The sequence below is a fragment of the Salmo trutta genome, chromosome 40, assembly GCF_901001165.1.
Source record: "Salmo trutta chromosome 40, fSalTru1.1, whole genome shotgun sequence".
Lineage (NCBI taxonomy): Eukaryota > Metazoa > Chordata > Actinopteri > Salmoniformes > Salmonidae > Salmo > Salmo trutta.
Window position 1 is genome coordinate 10253725 of NC_042996.1, and position 19089 is coordinate 10272813.

General features: G+C 43.9%; 1 protein-coding gene across 1 annotated transcript; it reads right to left on the minus strand.

Annotated features, from left to right (window-relative positions):
• Positions 1 to 12625: 12625 nt before the first annotated feature.
• rps16 (ribosomal protein S16) lies at positions 12626 to 18728 on the minus strand. The gene is made up of 6 exons (XM_029741801.1): positions 18646 to 18728; positions 18504 to 18555; positions 17527 to 17628; positions 13224 to 13320; positions 13034 to 13081; positions 12626 to 12810 (listed from the first exon to the last, which is right to left on the minus strand). Exons 2-6 carry the CDS (start codon positions 18549 to 18551, stop codon positions 12665 to 12667), a joined length of 441 nt encoding a protein of 146 aa, XP_029597661.1. The 5' UTR covers positions 18552 to 18555; positions 18646 to 18728; the 3' UTR covers positions 12626 to 12664.
• Positions 18729 to 19089: the final 361 nt, after the last annotated feature.

Here is a 19089-nt window from a genome sequence, read left to right on the forward strand (position 1 = left end):
GTTATTTTAATGGACAAAAAATGTGGTTTTCTTTCAAATACAAGGACATTTCTAAGTGACCCTAAACTTCTGAATGATAATGTATATCAAACACAACCATCTTCTATGTCTACCTTGTCTCTTTGTAATATTACTCCATTGATTTGACCAAAAAAAACAAACATGATGAATGAAATGAAACAGATCTTATTTGATCATTTAACTGGATTGAATGATAACTATCTCCTTATGCTGCAACTGAAACTGGGTAAAAATGTGGCTCGATCAATGAGGGACCCTATTCAATAATTCCCTAAGATTTGTATGGGGGTGGGAGAGTAGTGGTGGTGGTGGGGTTAAAGGGGCAGGAGGGCATCCTGTATCAACACACTGGGGTCGTGCTGGGTTCAAGCCCCGAGAACCTGAAATCCTCTCCTCCTCCTCTTTCTCTCTCTCTCTCTCCTGCTCATCAGATTTCAGCTAGACCAGCCTATATACATACACCCCACTGGGCCACAGTCCCGCCCTCCTCCAATCTCTCCCTCTGCCCCTGACATACAGTATAGAGGAGTGATTGATGCACACAAGGTCAAATCAACACCTTTGACCTTTCTCTACAGTACGAAGACACTCTTTGAATATGTTGCAATAGAGAGGAGACATCTGAAGGAGTCCATTTTGAACTCAGACTGGTCTTACCTCGTCCCCAGCGACAGGTTATGTGACATTTTGCCAATGTACGGAAGGTGAAATCTTTCAGTATGAAACACAGAGTCCAGAATGCACGGAATTCCAAGGCCTTACCCTGCATGACACACGAGCGATCATAGAAATGATTTGCACCAATCTCCTGCACTATTTCACCTCGAAAACGTCCTCGTTGACTGTGGCGGTGAAGCTAGGGTTACATGTCAAATAACATAGCATTCCGATCAGCTTACCATACAGAGACATAGACCATCTGCCTAATTGAGACAGTGCTAGAGGAAGAATGGTTTTATGTCGGAGTTGAAACGACCTCCTGAAAAAAAAGATGCATACCTGGGGTATTGGGTCCAGCACTATACCATACCCCTTTAAAATATGGGACTTCTCTGTTTCCCATATCATTGCTCAGGAACACTGAGCCTGCTATCTGAATGTCACTTCTCCGTTGATTCTTCATTGAGGACTTGATTCATGATCTGGAACCAATAGAGATGAAGTGGCCTTTTAGACAGGCCAGCACACAGTCTTCTCAGCAGATTAACTCCTATTGATTTATCGAGATTTACCTCCGCTAAGAAAACAGCTGGCACAGGGACAAATACCAGAGTTTGGCAAGGCATAAATCCAACAGAAGAAACCTGGCTCATTTGTTAAAAATGATGCCTATTGCTGTAAAGGAGCAGATAGTTCTAGAATTACCCGGCGTGTGATAAGGCCAGTGAGAAATACATCAACATCACACAGCAACATTATATCATTCACCAATTCTCTATAGAAGAGTTTAATGAGAGTGTAAATATCGCTTGTTAAAAGAAAACACAGTTAAATGAATCAGTCTTACTAACATCCAACACATGCGGCAAATTACTCTCTCTCAGTATCTATCTCTCACACTCCTCAGTCACCGCCTCTCTCCTCTCGTCCAAAAACAAAAAAAAGCCAAAAATGAAGTGCGGTCAAACAAAAACATTTGAATAGCTCACATAATGTCAGCCCTGTGTTCAGGCCAGAAGCTTGGGGCTCTGGCACAGACACTTCCCCAATGAGTCTCGATTGTGGGCTTAGGCATCACCATCATCCCCTCCCTGGTGCCTCCTGGCTGGATGTGTACATAGTTCTGACTATGGCGGGTCACACAGTAGTTTCCCCTATGGATGGAGGCTGTATTAGACCCAGCTGTGGCCGTGTTAGGTGAGCCGGTGGGCCTTGTGTGTAATGATGTTACACGGCTGCTATCTGACAGATGTTTCCTCTCCTCCTCTCTCTCTCTCTTTCTTTCCCACTCTCTTTCTTTTCCTCATTCTGACGCGCTGACTAGGTCTCCCTCTCTTCCCCTGACAATCCTTCCACACCTTGCTCCTCGGTGAGACCGGAACCTTCCACTGCGGCTCACGGGGTGGGCTCCGCTTGACTCATGGTGTTATAAGAGGGGTCGTGACCCGGTCGTATGACTGCTTCCTGTTGTAGTTGAAGAGGTCTTCCGAGACCTGGGGTGATCACAGGAGATACTACATCCGGTGGTTGAGGGCCTGTCACAGTAAAAGACATACACCAGTCGAACAGTAGCTGTTCTGGGATGAAGGGAGAGAGGGAAACAGAGAAAGTGGTGTTATTTATTGCTGTGAGGGCCAGAGGGAGATGGTGAAAAATATGAGTTCACTTCATATAGAAAAGACTGAATACATTTTTTTTTAAAACACTTTCATGAACTAACACTCACACTAGATTCCCCACCCCTTTACTAGCTCTGAATTTGCTGATAGCTACTTTATTGAGGAACATGTACTATGACTGTGATATGTGGTTGTCCAACCTAGCCATAACTGTATAATGCTGTATAACTGTATAATGTCCTAACTGTAAGTCCCTCGGGATAAGAGAGTCTGCTAAATGACTAACGTTAATATAATATGGAACAGAGAACTGGTGGTCATTTGGGTGTTCTGGATGAATGCCAGGAGGACTCTGATGCTTTTAAAGTTCTGATACTGCTGTTCTCACAGACTATTACCTGGAGAGCTAGTTCCATGATCACCGATGTGAACAATAGTTCATATGGGGTAGCCAGTGACAAGCCCATTATACTAGCAAAGGAGAACAAACCACTGAAGGACTCTTATATTGGGTTATGGTTTGAATATCTTAAAGTGTCACTCCAGTTACCTGGGGGAGGGGCTTTCCTCTTTTATTCTGTATTGCTCCTGTTGTTCCTCGAGCAAGGGGGAGGCCGATGACATCATGACTTCCCATTGGACCAACTCCTTGAAGTTTGCAGTTGTCTTAAAAACAACCTTTTTTTTTTACCCTTTAGTGTGTGTACTTTACTTTATTTATACTTTGGATATCACAACATGAAAAGTTAAAAATAATCACTGGAGGATGTCTTTAAAGGGAAAATGCACCCACTGACTTGGCCTAGTTTTTTGGCTTGCTCAATAAATGCTGGCGGCCATGACAGAAGCCAAACTTGGGGGTGTGGTTTGATGTGGGTGTTTCTTGGGTGTGTCCTTGCCACCACCAAGACACACCCATCTGTCACCCCCCCATATAATATATTGTTATATTATGTTCTGCTAATATAACAAAGCGCACCTTTCACCTTTCATTGTTATTCCCAGCCGATACAGATACTGTGCCTGTCGGCATTTTGTCTGGTAAATGGGGCTGCCTTGGTAAACATGTCAGAGTGGTCATGCCTTCCTGTGTGGTGTCCCGTATACTATAGGAGTTTCCTGATCCTGGTGCAGAGTACACAGGTTCTCCCACCCCATATTGACTGATACCATTCAATTCAATAATAAAAAAAGACAATACAAGTAAAAGTTGTGTCTAGTAAAATGTAAATGCCAGGTCTCTCTTCATTCAGGGACATCAGTATCAAGCCCATTTGTCAGTCTGGACTTCATCACATCATCTTGCAAGTCTCCATGTACTGACTCCATACATGTTTCTGTGAACACACAACTGTATTATTAGTAATCACCTCATGTGTTAAGTGCCAGCATCTCATGTATCTGAGAACACATACACACAATCACTGTTCTATTACCAATTGCTGTTAGGGATAGGTAATATCTGATACACAAACAATCCATGTTGAAGTTTGAACAGGTCATCCAAAACGTACCTAAATCTGTTCTCCCCATGTACGACCACTGGTGAGCAGACAAGAAGTGCAGCTGGAGGGGAGGTCTTTGCCGGCAGCGCCCCATTGGTAGGCAGAGCAGCGTAGATCAGCTCCCCTTATCAAAAGAGACTGATCGATCACACACAAACACACTGATTACATTATCAATGGTGGTTATGATTAGCTTGGTGGAACCAACCTGATCCCTGCATTCACCTTTCTATTTCACTTCAGATGTGAAGCTAATTCTATGTTTTACATATGTAGACTGATTGGCTCAGGAATGTATTAGATTCAGGCCGATGACGCTATCACACTATGCAACCAACTGTGACATGTTTTGCTATATCCCTGGGTTGGTTTGAGTTTGTTGCTGCTAATTTGTACACTGTTGAAGTCAGAAATGAGTTAGCTTGTATCACAATATGTATTTTTTCCCCTAGACATGGGTTGCACCTCGGAGGCTAATGTGACTGTTTCATCTAAATTACGCTAACTTAGAAATGCATGGAAATACGATGACATTGCTAAAGTATGAAAATAATTTGTAGGAAACAACTTTGCCATATTATGATGTTGTCAAATTTACTTTAGAGAGATGGCAATGTTGTCATTACTGTTACTAGCAAAGTTTGTCAAAAATAGCTAGTAATGCTAATGTTAGCATGCTAAAATATAGTGGTCTCTTCAATCTTAGTTAGCTGTCTAAAGTTATACTGCATCTAAAGTCAATCTGGCGACATCACAACCATGACAAAAGGTTTTCCTACTAATTATTTACTGTCTTTTGAAATGTTATCGTGTTTCCAAGCCAAATCTGCATTGTGTTGAGTTAGGCTAACGCTATGATAGTGATAACGAGTCTCAAAATATACAAAACCAGACACATAACCAGCAGTCTAGCTACCGGTATACCTGCCACCACTGGGGACCAACGGACTCCAACTACCTATTCCGCATTATATGGTCCTTCGGCAGGGCATGCAAACTAGTTGTCTGTGCATCCTGCTGGAAGCACAGAAAAGAAACAACGGACCCCCATTCAATGAAATGAAGCGAAGTGGGCAGAGGAGCCATTTGCACGTAGAGCTTGGTAAAAGGGGGTATGATTTGTTAACATAATTGTAATCCAAACCCAACATTAATATACTTGTTGTGACACATTGAGGTTCCAAACGTATCCTATTTACACACTGTAGTCAAGTTTGACACTAGAATAAATGTTTCTGACTCATATTGGTTAGAGCGTTGGACTAGTAACCGAAAGGTTGCAAGTTCGAATCCCCGAGCTGACAAGGTACAAATCTGTTGTTCTGCCCCCTGAACAAGGCAGTTAACCCACTGTTCCTAGGCCGTCATTGAAAATAAGAATTTGTTCTTAACTGACTTGCCTAGTTAAATAAAGGTAAATACACATATATATATTGATGCCACATAGGCATAGGGATTAGTTGGTTTTTAGTAGAGGTTCTGAAATGTCATATTCAAACAATTGTTATTCAAACACCTTTACAACCTGATGGGAATTTAAGTTTTCTTTATTTTTCCTGTGAATGACAGTTCTGACCTACACATGGCCTACCGACAACTGCCATGCGCTGATTTAGGCATATTTTTAAATCAGGAGCTGATGGGACAAGGATGGGGTATCAGTGTCCCCAGAGATCTTATAAATCTGAGCAGTTTACCGGACGGTAAAAATGGGCCGTTCTCCGTCTCCAAACTGCCTAATCCCAGCACTTCCTCTCCTCCGCTCCTCTCCCCCTGCCCACAATGTAATGCATTTTCTGTAACTAACAGCCGTTGTTTCCCGATTGTCACGCTCCCATCCCTTTCTCCAGGAATGTGTATGTCTCTGTGTGTGTGTGCAGGAGGGGAGAAGAGGAGGGGCCATTGGTCTCTGGGGCACAGGGCTCTCTTCTAGGCTTGGAGCCATGGACACCGAGGCCAGAGTGAGAGGGAGACAGAGAGAGGGGGAGAGGGAGGGAGAGAGCGAGAGACAGAGGGGAGAGAGAGAGAGAGACAGGGAGAGAGAGAGACAGAGGGGAGAGAAAGAGAGACAGAGAGAGGGGAAGAGAGAGAGACAGAGAGAGAAGGGGGAGAGAGAGAAGGGGGAGAGAGAGGGGGAGAGAGAGGGGGAGAGCGACAGGGTGAGAGAGAGAGGCTAGGAGCTGGCAGAGTATCTGGATAAGACATTACTTTTTACACCACAAACCTCCCCTCCTCCTCCTCCCTCCATCCCCAGCTCTGTGATGACTCTGGCAGGCATGGTGCTGTAACTGGGCCCCGTCACGCCTAGCCCCCCCCTCTCTCCTGGTTGAACAACCACCTCAGCGAAAGACGAACACTCGGATGTTAAGTCCTCTCGTGCTGGCAGCGTCCGGTGCCTTTCAACAGCCTTTAGGGTGTTTAATTAAGCATGTCCCTTATCTGCCCAGAGCCTGACAGACACAGAGCCTCAGGACCTGCAGGGACCACACTGTGTTCAGTACTGTAGGCACAACAGCACACCATGAGGACTTTCTGCAGTTAACCCTAAATACCATTCTGATGATTTGATGTCAGTTTCTCCCATGTGTTCCCATTATCCTCAATCATTATGTGAGCATGCTACTGTCACAATGTTTGTGTTAAAAACAGCAATTCTTTCAGATCAGTGTTTTCCAGTTTCTCTGTGCTAAAAGCTCTTGTCTTAGTGTGGTACTGGTGGCAGGGTCTCCTGTCTGTGTGGAGTGTAGTCCAGTCAGTATGTTATGTCTACAGAGGGCCTGAGCAGGCTGTCTGACCCCTCAAGATCCCTGGTGCTTTTGGGGATCATCACAGGTCCAGGTCTCTCTGTCCCGCCAGCCCAGGGGTTGGGGGTGATTCTGGGTGTACGGGGAACCCTGTGACCCTCAGCCTGGGTCGGGTGTCAGGGGCTCACACTCTGGGGAACACAACCTGACCCCCCGTCTCGTTACACATGGGGCTCCACTCCAAGGCCACGTTCAGTGCCACCACACTGCCCTGACTGTGTGTGTATGTGTGTTTGAGAGAGGGAGGGAGAGAGCGATAGAGGGCCGTTAATGGGAGACAAAAGCTGAGCGATGTGAGCGCAGTGGGACTAATTCCACTTTAGTTCAAGTCTAGGGGTAAATACATTGGGAATGAGTCAATGCTGGCGAGCCAAAGTGTGACTAATGGCTCAGGGTCAATAACTCCCGGACCTGATTCTGGCTGGTTTCAGACCCAAAAACACCCCGATGTGCTGGTGTGAGCATGGGAGGGCAGACCTCTGTGTCTGGAACAAAACAGTCGAGATGAATCAATCATCGGCTCAACATTCTGTTCTGGCTCTATTGTTCACAAGCCCACTGAAAAGGATTGGTCGGTGACTCTGGGTGAAGGCGAGTGGAGTAAGGAACCATATGAAGGGAGCTACAATAGAAAACACAGCTTTTTCCTGATGGAGGCCAGGGCTCAGGCAGGTCTGTGGGGGCAAGTGCTATTCAACCACAGGTGGTTGCTGCCATTTCAGCCAAGTGCTTTTTTTTATCACAAAACACTGTGTTCCTTCACAAAAAGCCAAGGCCAAAATAAGAAAATGCCAACTACTCTGCTGTACTAGGCCTGTAAAAAAAGGCAAATCATTGCGAATATGTTCCATGCCTGTGAACATTTTCCATGACTGTGTTTCAGGAAGCTCTACACATGTATGATCCGACACGGCTTACCGAATCACAATAGCCTGCTCTAACAGAAAAAAAGGACATTGCTTTGTCTGTTCCACCCAGAAAATAACAGTGTCCGGTGCTGTTGTACCCTGGCTGAATAAAACCTCTCCCTCTCCTCTTGTACATTTTAGTCATTTATCCAGAGCAACTTACATGAGCAATTATGGTTAAGTGCCTTGCCCAAGGGATTTTTCACCTAGTCAGCTCGGGAATTTGAACCAGCAACCTTTTGATTACTGGTCCAATGTTCTCAACCTCTAGGCTACCTGCCACCCCCTGCTACTTCTCCCCCCCCCCCCCCCCCCCGCGATAGTCTGGGGCTAGGAAGGGAGCGGGGCACAGTCCCTCATTAACAGTCCCAAGCCCAAACAGTGGCGTGTCGCTTGGCTAAGGTACATTTCCTCTCCAGCCAACCCAGCATCTGTTTGTGCTTGCTACTGTCCTGTGATCCCAGGCTCTCTGACACCCTCCTCGGTCAATTGTTATTTACTCACCCAGGGCAAAGAACCCCAAGGGGGGGGAGAAATGCTAATGACTATCCTCTGATAGAGAAAGTGTGTGTGTGTGTGCGGGGGGGGGGGGGGGGGGGGGGTTGAGTGTGATGACCAAATGCATCCTGGACCAACACCTCTATTGTTTGTGTGATTAGTGGAGGCAAAATGAGGTGTGAACAGAGGAAAGCCAGGTGCACTAGTGTATGTACAAGTGTTTAGTACCCCCATGTGGTCCACACTGTACCTCAACAAGGCCTCATCATAAATGACATCATTTGGACACGCCAAAGGTTTTTACCTAACAAGTTGAATGATTACATGACATATTCTACAACTCTCAAAGTAAATATTCTATAATTGCCATTGCATCCCAATCCCAAAAGGAGTTAACAGCTACTGTATATTACCGCGGGTTCTCTCTGTTCTGATGTCAACGACCAGGGCCAGATAGGGCCGTAGAGGAGAGGTTAGGGCCAGGGATACAGGAGCAGAGTAAACAACAGTAGCTGTGGGTCTCCCTGCTGGGTTGATTAGTGGAGTGCAGTAAATAGGCCTGCCCATTGCCTAGACAGAGACAGCACATCTGGGGCTCAGCTCAACACTGCTCACCTGGGCATCTGCACTGGTTGGTACACACTTTAGATGGAGGCAGCAGAAGAACAAACATAATTTACAGTTCAGGTAAAAGACTGCACAGGATGTATCATAACCAGTGACTGAAAACAGAGAGGTAGGACTACACCTTCGGTATGTTTACCAGCTATATTTAAAATCAGGAAAAACGAGACCAAGACCATATGCCTTTTGCTCTGTTGTGCTTCATAGTCAACCAGCCACAGATGTTACAGCTTCTCCTGCAAATGTGTTAATGAACAAAACCCGAAGGCCCTAATGACACCTTGGGCACAGGAATCAAACAACCCCACATGCAGTACACTGCTCCTTCCAAGTGAGTATTTATCTGCACAGGCACAATGTTTGTGGCTGTGGTGGTCGTTGTTCATCACCAGACAGAGAACTCCATGGTCAACCCATGTCTGTCTATCTGTTGACCATAGTAGAGACTATATAAAATAAGACAATTTAACAGACTTTTAGGAGCAACAATACTCTGATCTCTTGATTGATACATTTTTCCATCACCAAAACTCCTGACGGATAGCTGATAGTTTCCCTGTGAGGGGCTCATGCTGAGGAAATTAAGTTGTGAGTGAATCAATGATCAGAGAAATTGAGTTTAACGAACAGAAGAATCTTGTGCTGTGTGGAACAGGGAAAGCTTTGCCTCGATTTTGAGCTGTTAACATGTTTGTGTGATTGGATTCATACTGTGTCACACAGTACCCTCTGCTGGTGAAAAGGGAGCAGTTGAAATCAGATAAATTGAGGTTAGGTATCAAGAAATCTGCATCTGTCCAATCCATTCCACAAGCACAATAGAAACTAGTATCAAATCTAAAAACTAGTATCGAATCTAGAAACATGTTGCAGACAGGAGTATATGTCCCCATATACTGGAGGTAGGCCGTTGTTCATTCTAGGACTAGGTGGAGGAGAGAAGAAACAACAACCTGGTCCGTTCAAAATGAATGTATTTAACTAGGCAAGTCAGTTAAAGAACAAATTCTTATTTATAATGACGGCCTACCCCGGGCTAAACCCAGACGACGCTGGGCCAATTGTGCGCCACTCTATGGGACTCCCAATCATGGCCGGTTGTGATTCAGCCTGGAATCAAACCAGGGTCTGTAGTGACACCTCTAGCACTGAGATGCAGTGTCTTAGACCACTACCCCACCCGGGAGCCTACAATAGGCATGTTTACAATAGAAGTACACTGAACAAAAATATAAAACACAAAAAGCAACAATTCCATCGATTTTACTGAGTTACAGTTCATAGAAGTAAATCAGTCAATTGAAATAAATTCATTAGGCCCTAATCTACAGATTTCACATGACTGGGCAGTGCACAGCCATGGGTGGACCTGGGAGGGCATAGGCCCACTCACAGGGGAGTCAGGCCCAGCCAATCAGAACCCCACAAAAGGGCTTTATAAGACAGAAGTATACCGGTTTCATCAGCTGTCCAGATGATCCGGTAGGTGAAGAAGCAGGATGTGGTCTGCGGTTGAGACCAGTTGGACGTACTGCCAAATTCTCTAACACATTGGAGGCAGCTTATGGTAGAGATATGGCAATAGCTCTGGGGGACATTCCTGCAGTCAGCATGCGAATTGCACACTCAACTTGAGACATCTGTGGCATCTTAATGTCCCCAGCACAAGGCGCACCTGTGTAATGATCATGCTGTTTAATCAGTTTCTTGATATACCACACCTATCAGGTGGATGGACTATCTTGGCAACAGGACAGGGATGTAAACAAATTTGTGCCCAAAATGAGAAAGCTTTTTGTAGGTCTGGAATATTTCTAGGATCTTATATTTAAGCTCATGAAACACTTTCCATGTTGCATTTTTCTTCAGTATATGTCCACTTTGCTTTGGCAACAGTTGAACTGATTCATGGTTTTGACCAGTATAATGCTCTGACATTGAAAGGCACAACTCCACTAAAATTGATTAGAACTAAGTATTATTTTTGGAATGATAATTCCAAGTTCAAGATTTGACTGAAACACACAATGCGTAAATATACTGCTCAAAAAGGGAACACTTAAACACATCCTAGATCTGAATGAAAGAAATAATCTTATGAAATACTTTTTTCTTTACATAGTTGAATGTGCTGACAACAAAATCACACACAAATAATCAATGGAAATCCAATTTATCAACCCATGGAGGTCTGGATTTGGAGTCACACTCAAAATTAAAGTGGAAAACCAGGCTAATCCAACTTTGATGTAATGTCCTTAAAACAAGTCAAAATGAGGCTCAGTAGTGTGTGTGGCCTCCACGTGCCTGTATGACCTCCCTACAACGCCTGGGCATGCTCCTGATGAGGTGGCGGATGGTCTCCTGAGGGATCTCCTCCCAGACCTGGACTAAAGCATCCACTAACTCCTGGACAGTCTGTGGTGCAACGTGGCGTTGGTGGATGGAGCGAGACATGATGTCCCAGATGTGCTCAATTGGATTCAGGTCTGGGGAATGGGCGGGCCAGTCCATAGCATCAATGCCTTCCTCTTGCAGGAACTGCTGACACACTCCATTGTCTTGCATTAGGAGAAACCCAGGGCCAACCGCACCAGCATGTGGTCTCACAAGGGGTCTGAGGATCTCATCTCGGTACCTAATGGCAGTCAGGCTACCTCTGGCGAGCACATGGAGGGCTGTGCGGCCCCCCAAAGAAATGCCAGCCCACACCATGACTGACCCACCGCCAAACCGGTCATGCTGGAGGATGTTGGAGGCAGAACGTTCTCCACGGCATCTCCAGACTCTGTCACGTCCTCAGTGTGAACCTGCTTTCATCTGTGAAGAGCACAGGGCGCCAGTGGCGAATTTGCCAATCTTGGTGTTCTCTGCCAAATGTCCTGCACGGTGTTGGGCTGTAAGCACAACCCCCACCTGTGGACGTCGGACCCTCATGGAGTCTGTTTCTGACCGTTTGAGCAGACACATGCACATTTGTGGCCTGCTGGTCATTTTGCAGGGCTCTGGCAGTGCTCCTCCTTGCACAAAGGCAGAGATAGCGGTCCTGCTGCTGGGTTGTTGCCCTCCTACGGCCTCCTCCACGTCTCCTGATGTACTGGCCTGTCTCCTGGTAGCGCCTCCATGCTCTGGACACTACGCTGACAGACACAGTAAACCTTCTTGCCACAGCTCGCATTGATGTGCCATCCTGGATGAGCTGCACTACCTGAGCCTCTTGTGTGGGTTGTAGACTCCGTCTCATGCTACCACTAGAGTGAAAGCACCGCCAGCATTCAAAAGTGACCAAAACTTCAGCCGGGAAGCATAGGAACTGAGAGGTTTCCACCTGTTGTCTATCCCATTTGCACAACAGCATGTGAAATGTATTGTCAATCAGTGTTGCTTCCTAAGTGGACAGTTTGATTTCACAGAAGTGTGATTGACTTGGAGTTACATTGTGTTGTTTAAGTGTTCCCTTTATTTTTTGGAGCAGTGTAGGTAAATGTTAAATGGCCAAGCTCATTTGGTGGCTGTACTTCTGAAATACCATTTAAAAACAGTTGTAGCAAAAGCACGTACAGGTCAAGTACTCATTGAGGAGCCATGTCAGTTCAGCCATTTCAACAATCCAGGTCTAGTCTAGCAATTAACTGAATGTATTTGGGTGAAAGCCAGAGGACAGTGTTTAACTACTAAAAAGGTAGACAATAAAATGGCATTGCCACGAGCATCACCGCAGATATTGAGCAAGATGCAAGACAGCCCTCAAAGGTCACCATCTGCACAGGTTCGCTTCATGCCGTTCAGTGTGGTAGCCACGGGACCAAAACATCTGAGAAGTTGAGCCTCGTGACTCAACGCTCTTAGTTGTGGAAATGTACCCCATATGTCGTTTACTTTCTGGATCTACGTCCTATCACAGTCCACCTTTAAAACCCTTTCCAAGTAGTGCTTGATGGTCATTAATGAAACTATCAAGCAAGTTTAAAGAAACAGGCCAGAAATATTTTCTCCCTCAACTTTATTACATGAAAATGTAGAGGTTAACGGTAAGACTTCTGGTAGCGGGCACGGGCTCCTGGTCCACCGAACTTCTTGGACTCGCAGCGACGAGGGTCAGCAACCAGCAGGGTCCTGTCGTACTGGATCAGGATGTCCTTGATCTCCTTCTTGGAGGCCTCATCCACATCTGGCGGGAAATTAACAGGTCGGATTAGTTAGTGAACCATTTTTCTTGAACGCATCAATCATGCACCCGCCATCATCCAAAAGAGAGAAAACCCAACATAGCAATATTGCTTCCTGCAAAAATGAGTCCAAAGTAACACAAAAATATTTTAATCAGCAGGGGCAATATTCCATTGAAAACAAGATTATGCATTATTTCATGTTCACAGTAAAATTATTCTTACATTTCTGGTAGTATGCGACCAGGGCTTTGGAGATGGACTGACGAATAGCTGCAAGGAGAAGATGGCACAGTGTAAGACAAAACGGCCATATTCTGTCAAGTACAGTTATTTCAAATCAAGACAACAGTTTCTACTGAGAGGATATGGCTAAACAGAAGTAGAGCAGCTTCCAGTTGTAAAAACAAGTCACCGTAGATCTGTGCGACATGTCCACCACCCTTCACTCGGACTCGGATGTCAACTCCAGCAAAACGCTCCTTGCCCAGCAGCAGCACTGGCTCCAGCAGCTACAACAAAGAGAAACTTTGTCAAGGACACACACACACACAAGGTCTATATATCCTGCAGACACATGCAGCAAGTAAACAACCAGACATTTAGCTGAAAGACCCATGTTGAACCAACAGCAGCTCTATAAGAAGCCACGTTACACATACATTAAATAGTTAGCAACAGTTTCCTAAGTGACAAATTCACTAGAAGGGGACTGGTCCAACTCAAGGTGTCAAAATGCACCCCCTCACCAACAAAATGTTTCCCCCCCACGACTCTCCACTTGTACAGTAAAATAAATGGAACCCCCCGGAATTAACTCTAAATAATGATTACGACAAATAATAGCAACCCTGTGTTTCTAAACGTGGATATCGACTGCCACTTCACCATGCGTGTGGCACAGTCGATGCCACAGGTCTATGGGACAGAAAGCTGGGGGTTCCCCCGACTACCAGACAAGCTCTCTCCCTGCCTGGCACATTACACTAAGATCAGAGCCAGCTACAAACAATCAGCTAGGGGTAAACAGATTCAACATTTTGAAGCCATATTTATAATTATTTAAAATGGTGCCTTTGGGAAGTATTCAGACCACTTGACTTTTCCCACATTTTGTTAACCTGTTAGGGTATAGGGGGCAGTATTTTCACGGCTGGATAAAAAAATGTACCCGATTTAATCTGGTTACTAATCCTACCCAGTAACTACAATATGCATATACTTATTATATATGGATAGAAAACACCCTAAAGTTTCAAAAACTGTTTGAATGGTGTCTGTGAGTATAACAGAACTCATTTGGCAGGCAAAACCCTGAGACAGATTCTGACAGGAAGTGGATACCTGATGTGTTCAATTGACTTTAAGCCTATACCATTGAAAAACAAAGGGGAGGAATATTTTGGCACTTCCTATTGCTTCCACAAGATGTCCCCAGCCTTTACAAAGTGTTTTGAGTCTTCTACAGTGAGATCTGACTGAAGAAGAGCGTTGGAACGGCGATGGCCCATTAGACACCTGGCGCGCGATTTGATGGTGGGTACTCTCATTCCGAAACGTTTTAAAAGAGAACCCAATGGTCCGCCTTGAATTTTATTCATGTTCTGGTTAAAAAAGGCCCTAATGATTTATGCGATACAACGTTTGACATGTTTGAACTAACGAAAATATATTTTTTCCTTTCTTGAAGTGAAGTGAAGTCCGGCTGGCTTAGATCATGTGCTACAACACGGAGGTTTTTGGACATAAATGAGCTTTTTTGAACAAAACTACATTCGTTATGGACCTGGGATTCTTTGGAAGTGACATCTGATTAAGAGAATCAAAGGTAATGGATTATTTACATAGTATTTTCGATTTTAGATCTCGCCAACATGGCGGTTAGTCTGTATCGCAATGCGTATTTTTCTGGCGCAGTGCTCAGATTATTGCAAAGTGTGATTTCCCAGTAAGGTTAATTTTAAATCTGGCAAGTCCATTGCGTTCAAGAGATGTAAATCTATAATTCTTTGAATGACAATAATATTTTACCAATGTTTTCTAATATGAATTAATTATTTTGTTGTCATGACTTGACTGCCGGTATTGGAGGGAAACGATTTCCTGAACATCAACGCCATAGTAAAACGCTGTTTTTAGATATAAATATGAACTTGATAGAACTAAAAATGCATGCATTGTCTAACAATGTCCTAGGAGTGTCATCTGATGGAGATTGTAAAAGGTTAGTGCATAATTTTAGCTGATTTTATGGTTTTGGTGACGCCTGTCTTTGAATCGACAATACACTACACACAGCTATTGTCAATGTACTCTCCTAACATAACCTAACTTTATGCCTTCCCCGTAAAACCTTTTTGAAATCGGTAAACGTGGTTAGATTAAGAAGATGTTTATCTTTCAAAGGGTGCCAGATAGTTGTATGTTTGAAAAACTTGAATTTTAACATTTATTTGGTTTAAAATTTGCCGCTCTTGAAATGCACCTGCTGTTGATAGAGTGCGCCACGGGTGGCACGCTAACGTCCCACATAGCCCCAAGAAGTTAAGTTACAGCCTTATTCTAAAATGGATTAAATAAAATTCTCAGCAATCTACACACTATCCCATAATGACACATTTCTGCAGCATTAAAGATCGCAAAGAACCCAGTGGCCTCCATCATTCTTAAAATGGAAGACGTTTGGAACCACCAAGACTGTTCCTAGAGCTGGCCGCCTGGCCAAACGGAGCAATCGGTGGAGAAGGGCCATGGTCAGGGAGGTGATCAAGAACCTGATAGTCACTGACAGATCTAGAGTTCCTCTGTGGAGATGGGAGAACCTTCCAGAAGGACAATAATCTCTGCAGCACTTCACCAATCAGGCCTTACAGTAGAGTGGCCAGACGGAAGCCACTCCTCAGTAAAAGGCACATGACAGCCCACTTGGAGTTTGCTAAAAGGCACCTAAAGACTCAGACCACGAGAAAGACTGATCTGATGAAACCAAGATTTAACTCTTTGGCCTGAATGTCAAGCATCACGTCTGGAGGAAACCTGGCACAATCCCTATGGCAAAGCATGGTTGTGGCAGCATCATGCTGTGGGGATGTTTTTCAGCGGCAGGGACTGGGAGACTAGTCAGGATCAAGGCAAAGATGAACGGAGCAAAATACAGAGAGATCCTTGATGAAAATCTGCTGCAGATGGCTCAGGACCTCAGACTAAGGGCAAGGTTCACATTCCAACAGGACAATGACCCTAAGCACACAGCCAAGATCACGCAGGAGTGGCTTCGGGACAAGTCTCTGAATGTCCTTGATTGGCTCAGATAGAGCCCAGAGTGGAACCCTAACTAACATCTCTGGAGACCTGAAAAAAAGCTGTGCAGCAACGCTCCCCATCTAACCTGACAGAGCTTGAGGGTCAGGAGAAACTCCCCAAATACAAGCTTGTAGTGTCATACCCAAGACTCAATGCTGTAATCGCTGCCAAAGTAGCTTAAACAAAGTACTGAATAAAGGGTCTGAATACTTATGTAAATGTGATATTTCCAGGTTTTATTTGATAAATTAGCCAACATGTCTAAAAAACAGTTTTTGCTTTGTCAACTTGTTTTGTAACAGATATCCCTTCCAATTCATCAATTGGCCGCTGCAGTTTGGATTGATTGTCAGTATAAAAAAAAAAACATTAAAAGGCAAGTGACCAGGAGTGCACAATAAAGACGGAGTTATTTCCTATTTTGTACATAAATATATAAAATTACAAATAGAGATGACAAAATGCTCAACATCTAGATGAGTGTGAGGGGGGAGTTTAAGTACAATTCTTACAAGCTTGTTAGGCTGGTAGCTTATTCTTTAGACATTTGGGGCTGCTGGTGAACCATGATGTGCAGGTTTCCATCCAATAGGGTAGACTTACGTGAATATTCTAAAATCTTCATAAAAACAATGCCATTTCAGAGTTTCCTTTATGAAAATGTGTAGCCGGACAACATACCACAGAAAAGGTTTAATTTACCGGACATCCAAATGCATTCAGATCCAACCTGGCACAGCCAGCGCCTTCAATAAACAAGGGATATTGGCCAAATGAGAAAACGGCATACCATTTTTTTTAAACAAAAACGCCATCCCTTGTGTTTCAATGTGTAGCATATGCCAAACGTTATACACCATTTTTTGTATTGGTTTAAAGGCTACTTTCACAGTCCAGCTGTCAGATTTGAGCACTAAATGTATCAGGGCATTGCACACATAGGAGTCATACAACACACTGGGGTTATTCCTAAAATAAGTTTATTCCTAAAAGTTTAGGACTAACCCCAGGGGAGAGCGAGATACGCCGGTGGCATGCTGTGACACCAACATGCATTTCTTTGTAGCAGAAGGCTACTGCATCTACAGATAGACGCAAAGGAGGCTTATTCGTTCATTTTCAAACAGATTTTATTTATTTATAAAGAATTCGATTATGGGGTAACTCTGGTAGGCCTGACAGTGTTCCTCACCTCAAGTTCACCTGTCAGTCAGTTGGCGCACCACCTTCATATCATAGGCCTGCATTAGCTAAAGCTTAATAGCCACACCATTCCTTGCAAACGGTGACACATTTTTATGGTATCAAAAGTCAAGCCATTGTTCATAAAGAAGATAAGAGCAGAAGGGCAAAGCAGCAACAAAAAAATCCCTTATTTTGGACAACAGTCAATTTCAATGTCTTTAAGGACTCACCTTGTACTGGAGAGTGGCTGGCTCAATCATCTCGAGGGGTCTGCCATTCACCTTGATGAGGCCATTCCCCCTCTTGCAGTGAGCAACAGCGGTGGCTGTTTTCTGCAAAGAGATGTGTAACCTTTATTTAACAAGTCAGTTAAGGACAAATTCTTATTTTACCGGCCTACCGGGGAACAGTGGGTTAACTGCCTTGTTATGGGCAGAACATTTTTACCTTGTCAGCTCCGGGATTCGATCCAGCAATCTTTCAGATTTTTTCGCAACACTAACCACTAGGCTATCCTCCGCCCCAAAATATACAGTAATTACATGTGCACTTTTCTATGAAGCAGGGGTGGCTAAACAGAGATAGTCCTTAAAGTTAAGATTGCAAATAAAATGTTTTACACCCCTCAAAAAGGTATTCAGGTGGTTGCTGATCAACAGTACTATTATAAGAAACACTAGTTAGCCAGCCAATGTATTAACCAAACCCCGAGGTACATCATGAGGGATGAGTGGACCAAGTCATGGCAACTCGCTAGCTACATTACAATTAGTTAAAGACTATGTCATAAAAATAAACACGACTCTAGTTAACTAAGGCAGTATTGTGGCATAATAAATCAGCGAACAAACGTTAACTACCTCACTACACCAAACAATTGGCGTTGATTTAGCTGGACAACATGCTTTCCGGCATAACATTTCCTAACTGATTAACGTAACGTAGCTAGCAGGCCGCAACATTTGTAGCCATTCATATCAATATGCCAATGGCTGCAATCAAGGCACATTTAGACGTTTGACAATAAAGTTGTCAAATTGACGGTCACTTACATTTCCAAATCTAAATGAGTAATTTGGGGGGGACAAATACACATTTCTGGCCTGTTTGGCTAACATGGCTGAACTAGCTAGCTAACGTCATTTAGTCGGCGAGCGTTAGATTGTTGGCTCAACACACGTGGAACAAATTCAGATAGTTTACTCACTTTGCGTCCGAAAACCTGGACAGATTGCAGAGGACCTTTGGCCGGCATGTTTCTGAAACAATTAAATCACAATGATTACCGTCAAAAAGTAATTAATAGATCATATTTGTGCATTTGTAACTGAGCTCAAGCGGGAACATACCGACTTCAGCTTTAGTGCCGTACAAAAAGACCGAAAGGGGGTTTCAGACACCGAAAATCAGGGGCAGTAGCACGACAGTTTATGGCTTTGCAATGCATTTACGACAATTGCAAGCAGAGAGAAAGAGCCGACAATCTGGTCTGAAACTTTTCTCCACAATTTGTTTATTTTGTTGCAACATATAATCAGGTATCAGTATATACACGTTTAATTCTGTCATAATGTCAATTTGGCCCATAAATTTACATTTTGGCAAAATTATATTCATGGCCCAATTAATTAAACATGGTCTGAATTAATTATGACTGAATTAATTAAACATGGTCTGTCGGATAAAAATAATATAATTTTTATCCGACAGACCATGTTTAATTAATTCAGACCATGTTTAATTATATATATATATATTTAAAATGCTGTGGTGCGGAAAGTGGGAAACCAGAA

Bases quoted from the DNA above. Each gene is read 5' to 3' on its own strand.
- rps16 (XM_029741801.1), bottom strand. From the start codon at position 18,551: ATGCCGGCCAAAGGTCCTCTGCAATCTGTCCAGGTTTTCGGACGCAAA. The intron at 13,321-17,526 runs GTGAGTCCTTAA...TCTTTGTTGTAG, and splicing joins CAGCCACTCTCCAGTACAAG to CTGCTGGAGCCAGTGCTGCT. The intron at 12,811-13,033 runs GTAAGAATAATT...ATTTCCCGCCAG, and splicing joins GGTCGCATACTACCAGAAAT to ATGTGGATGAGGCCTCCAAG.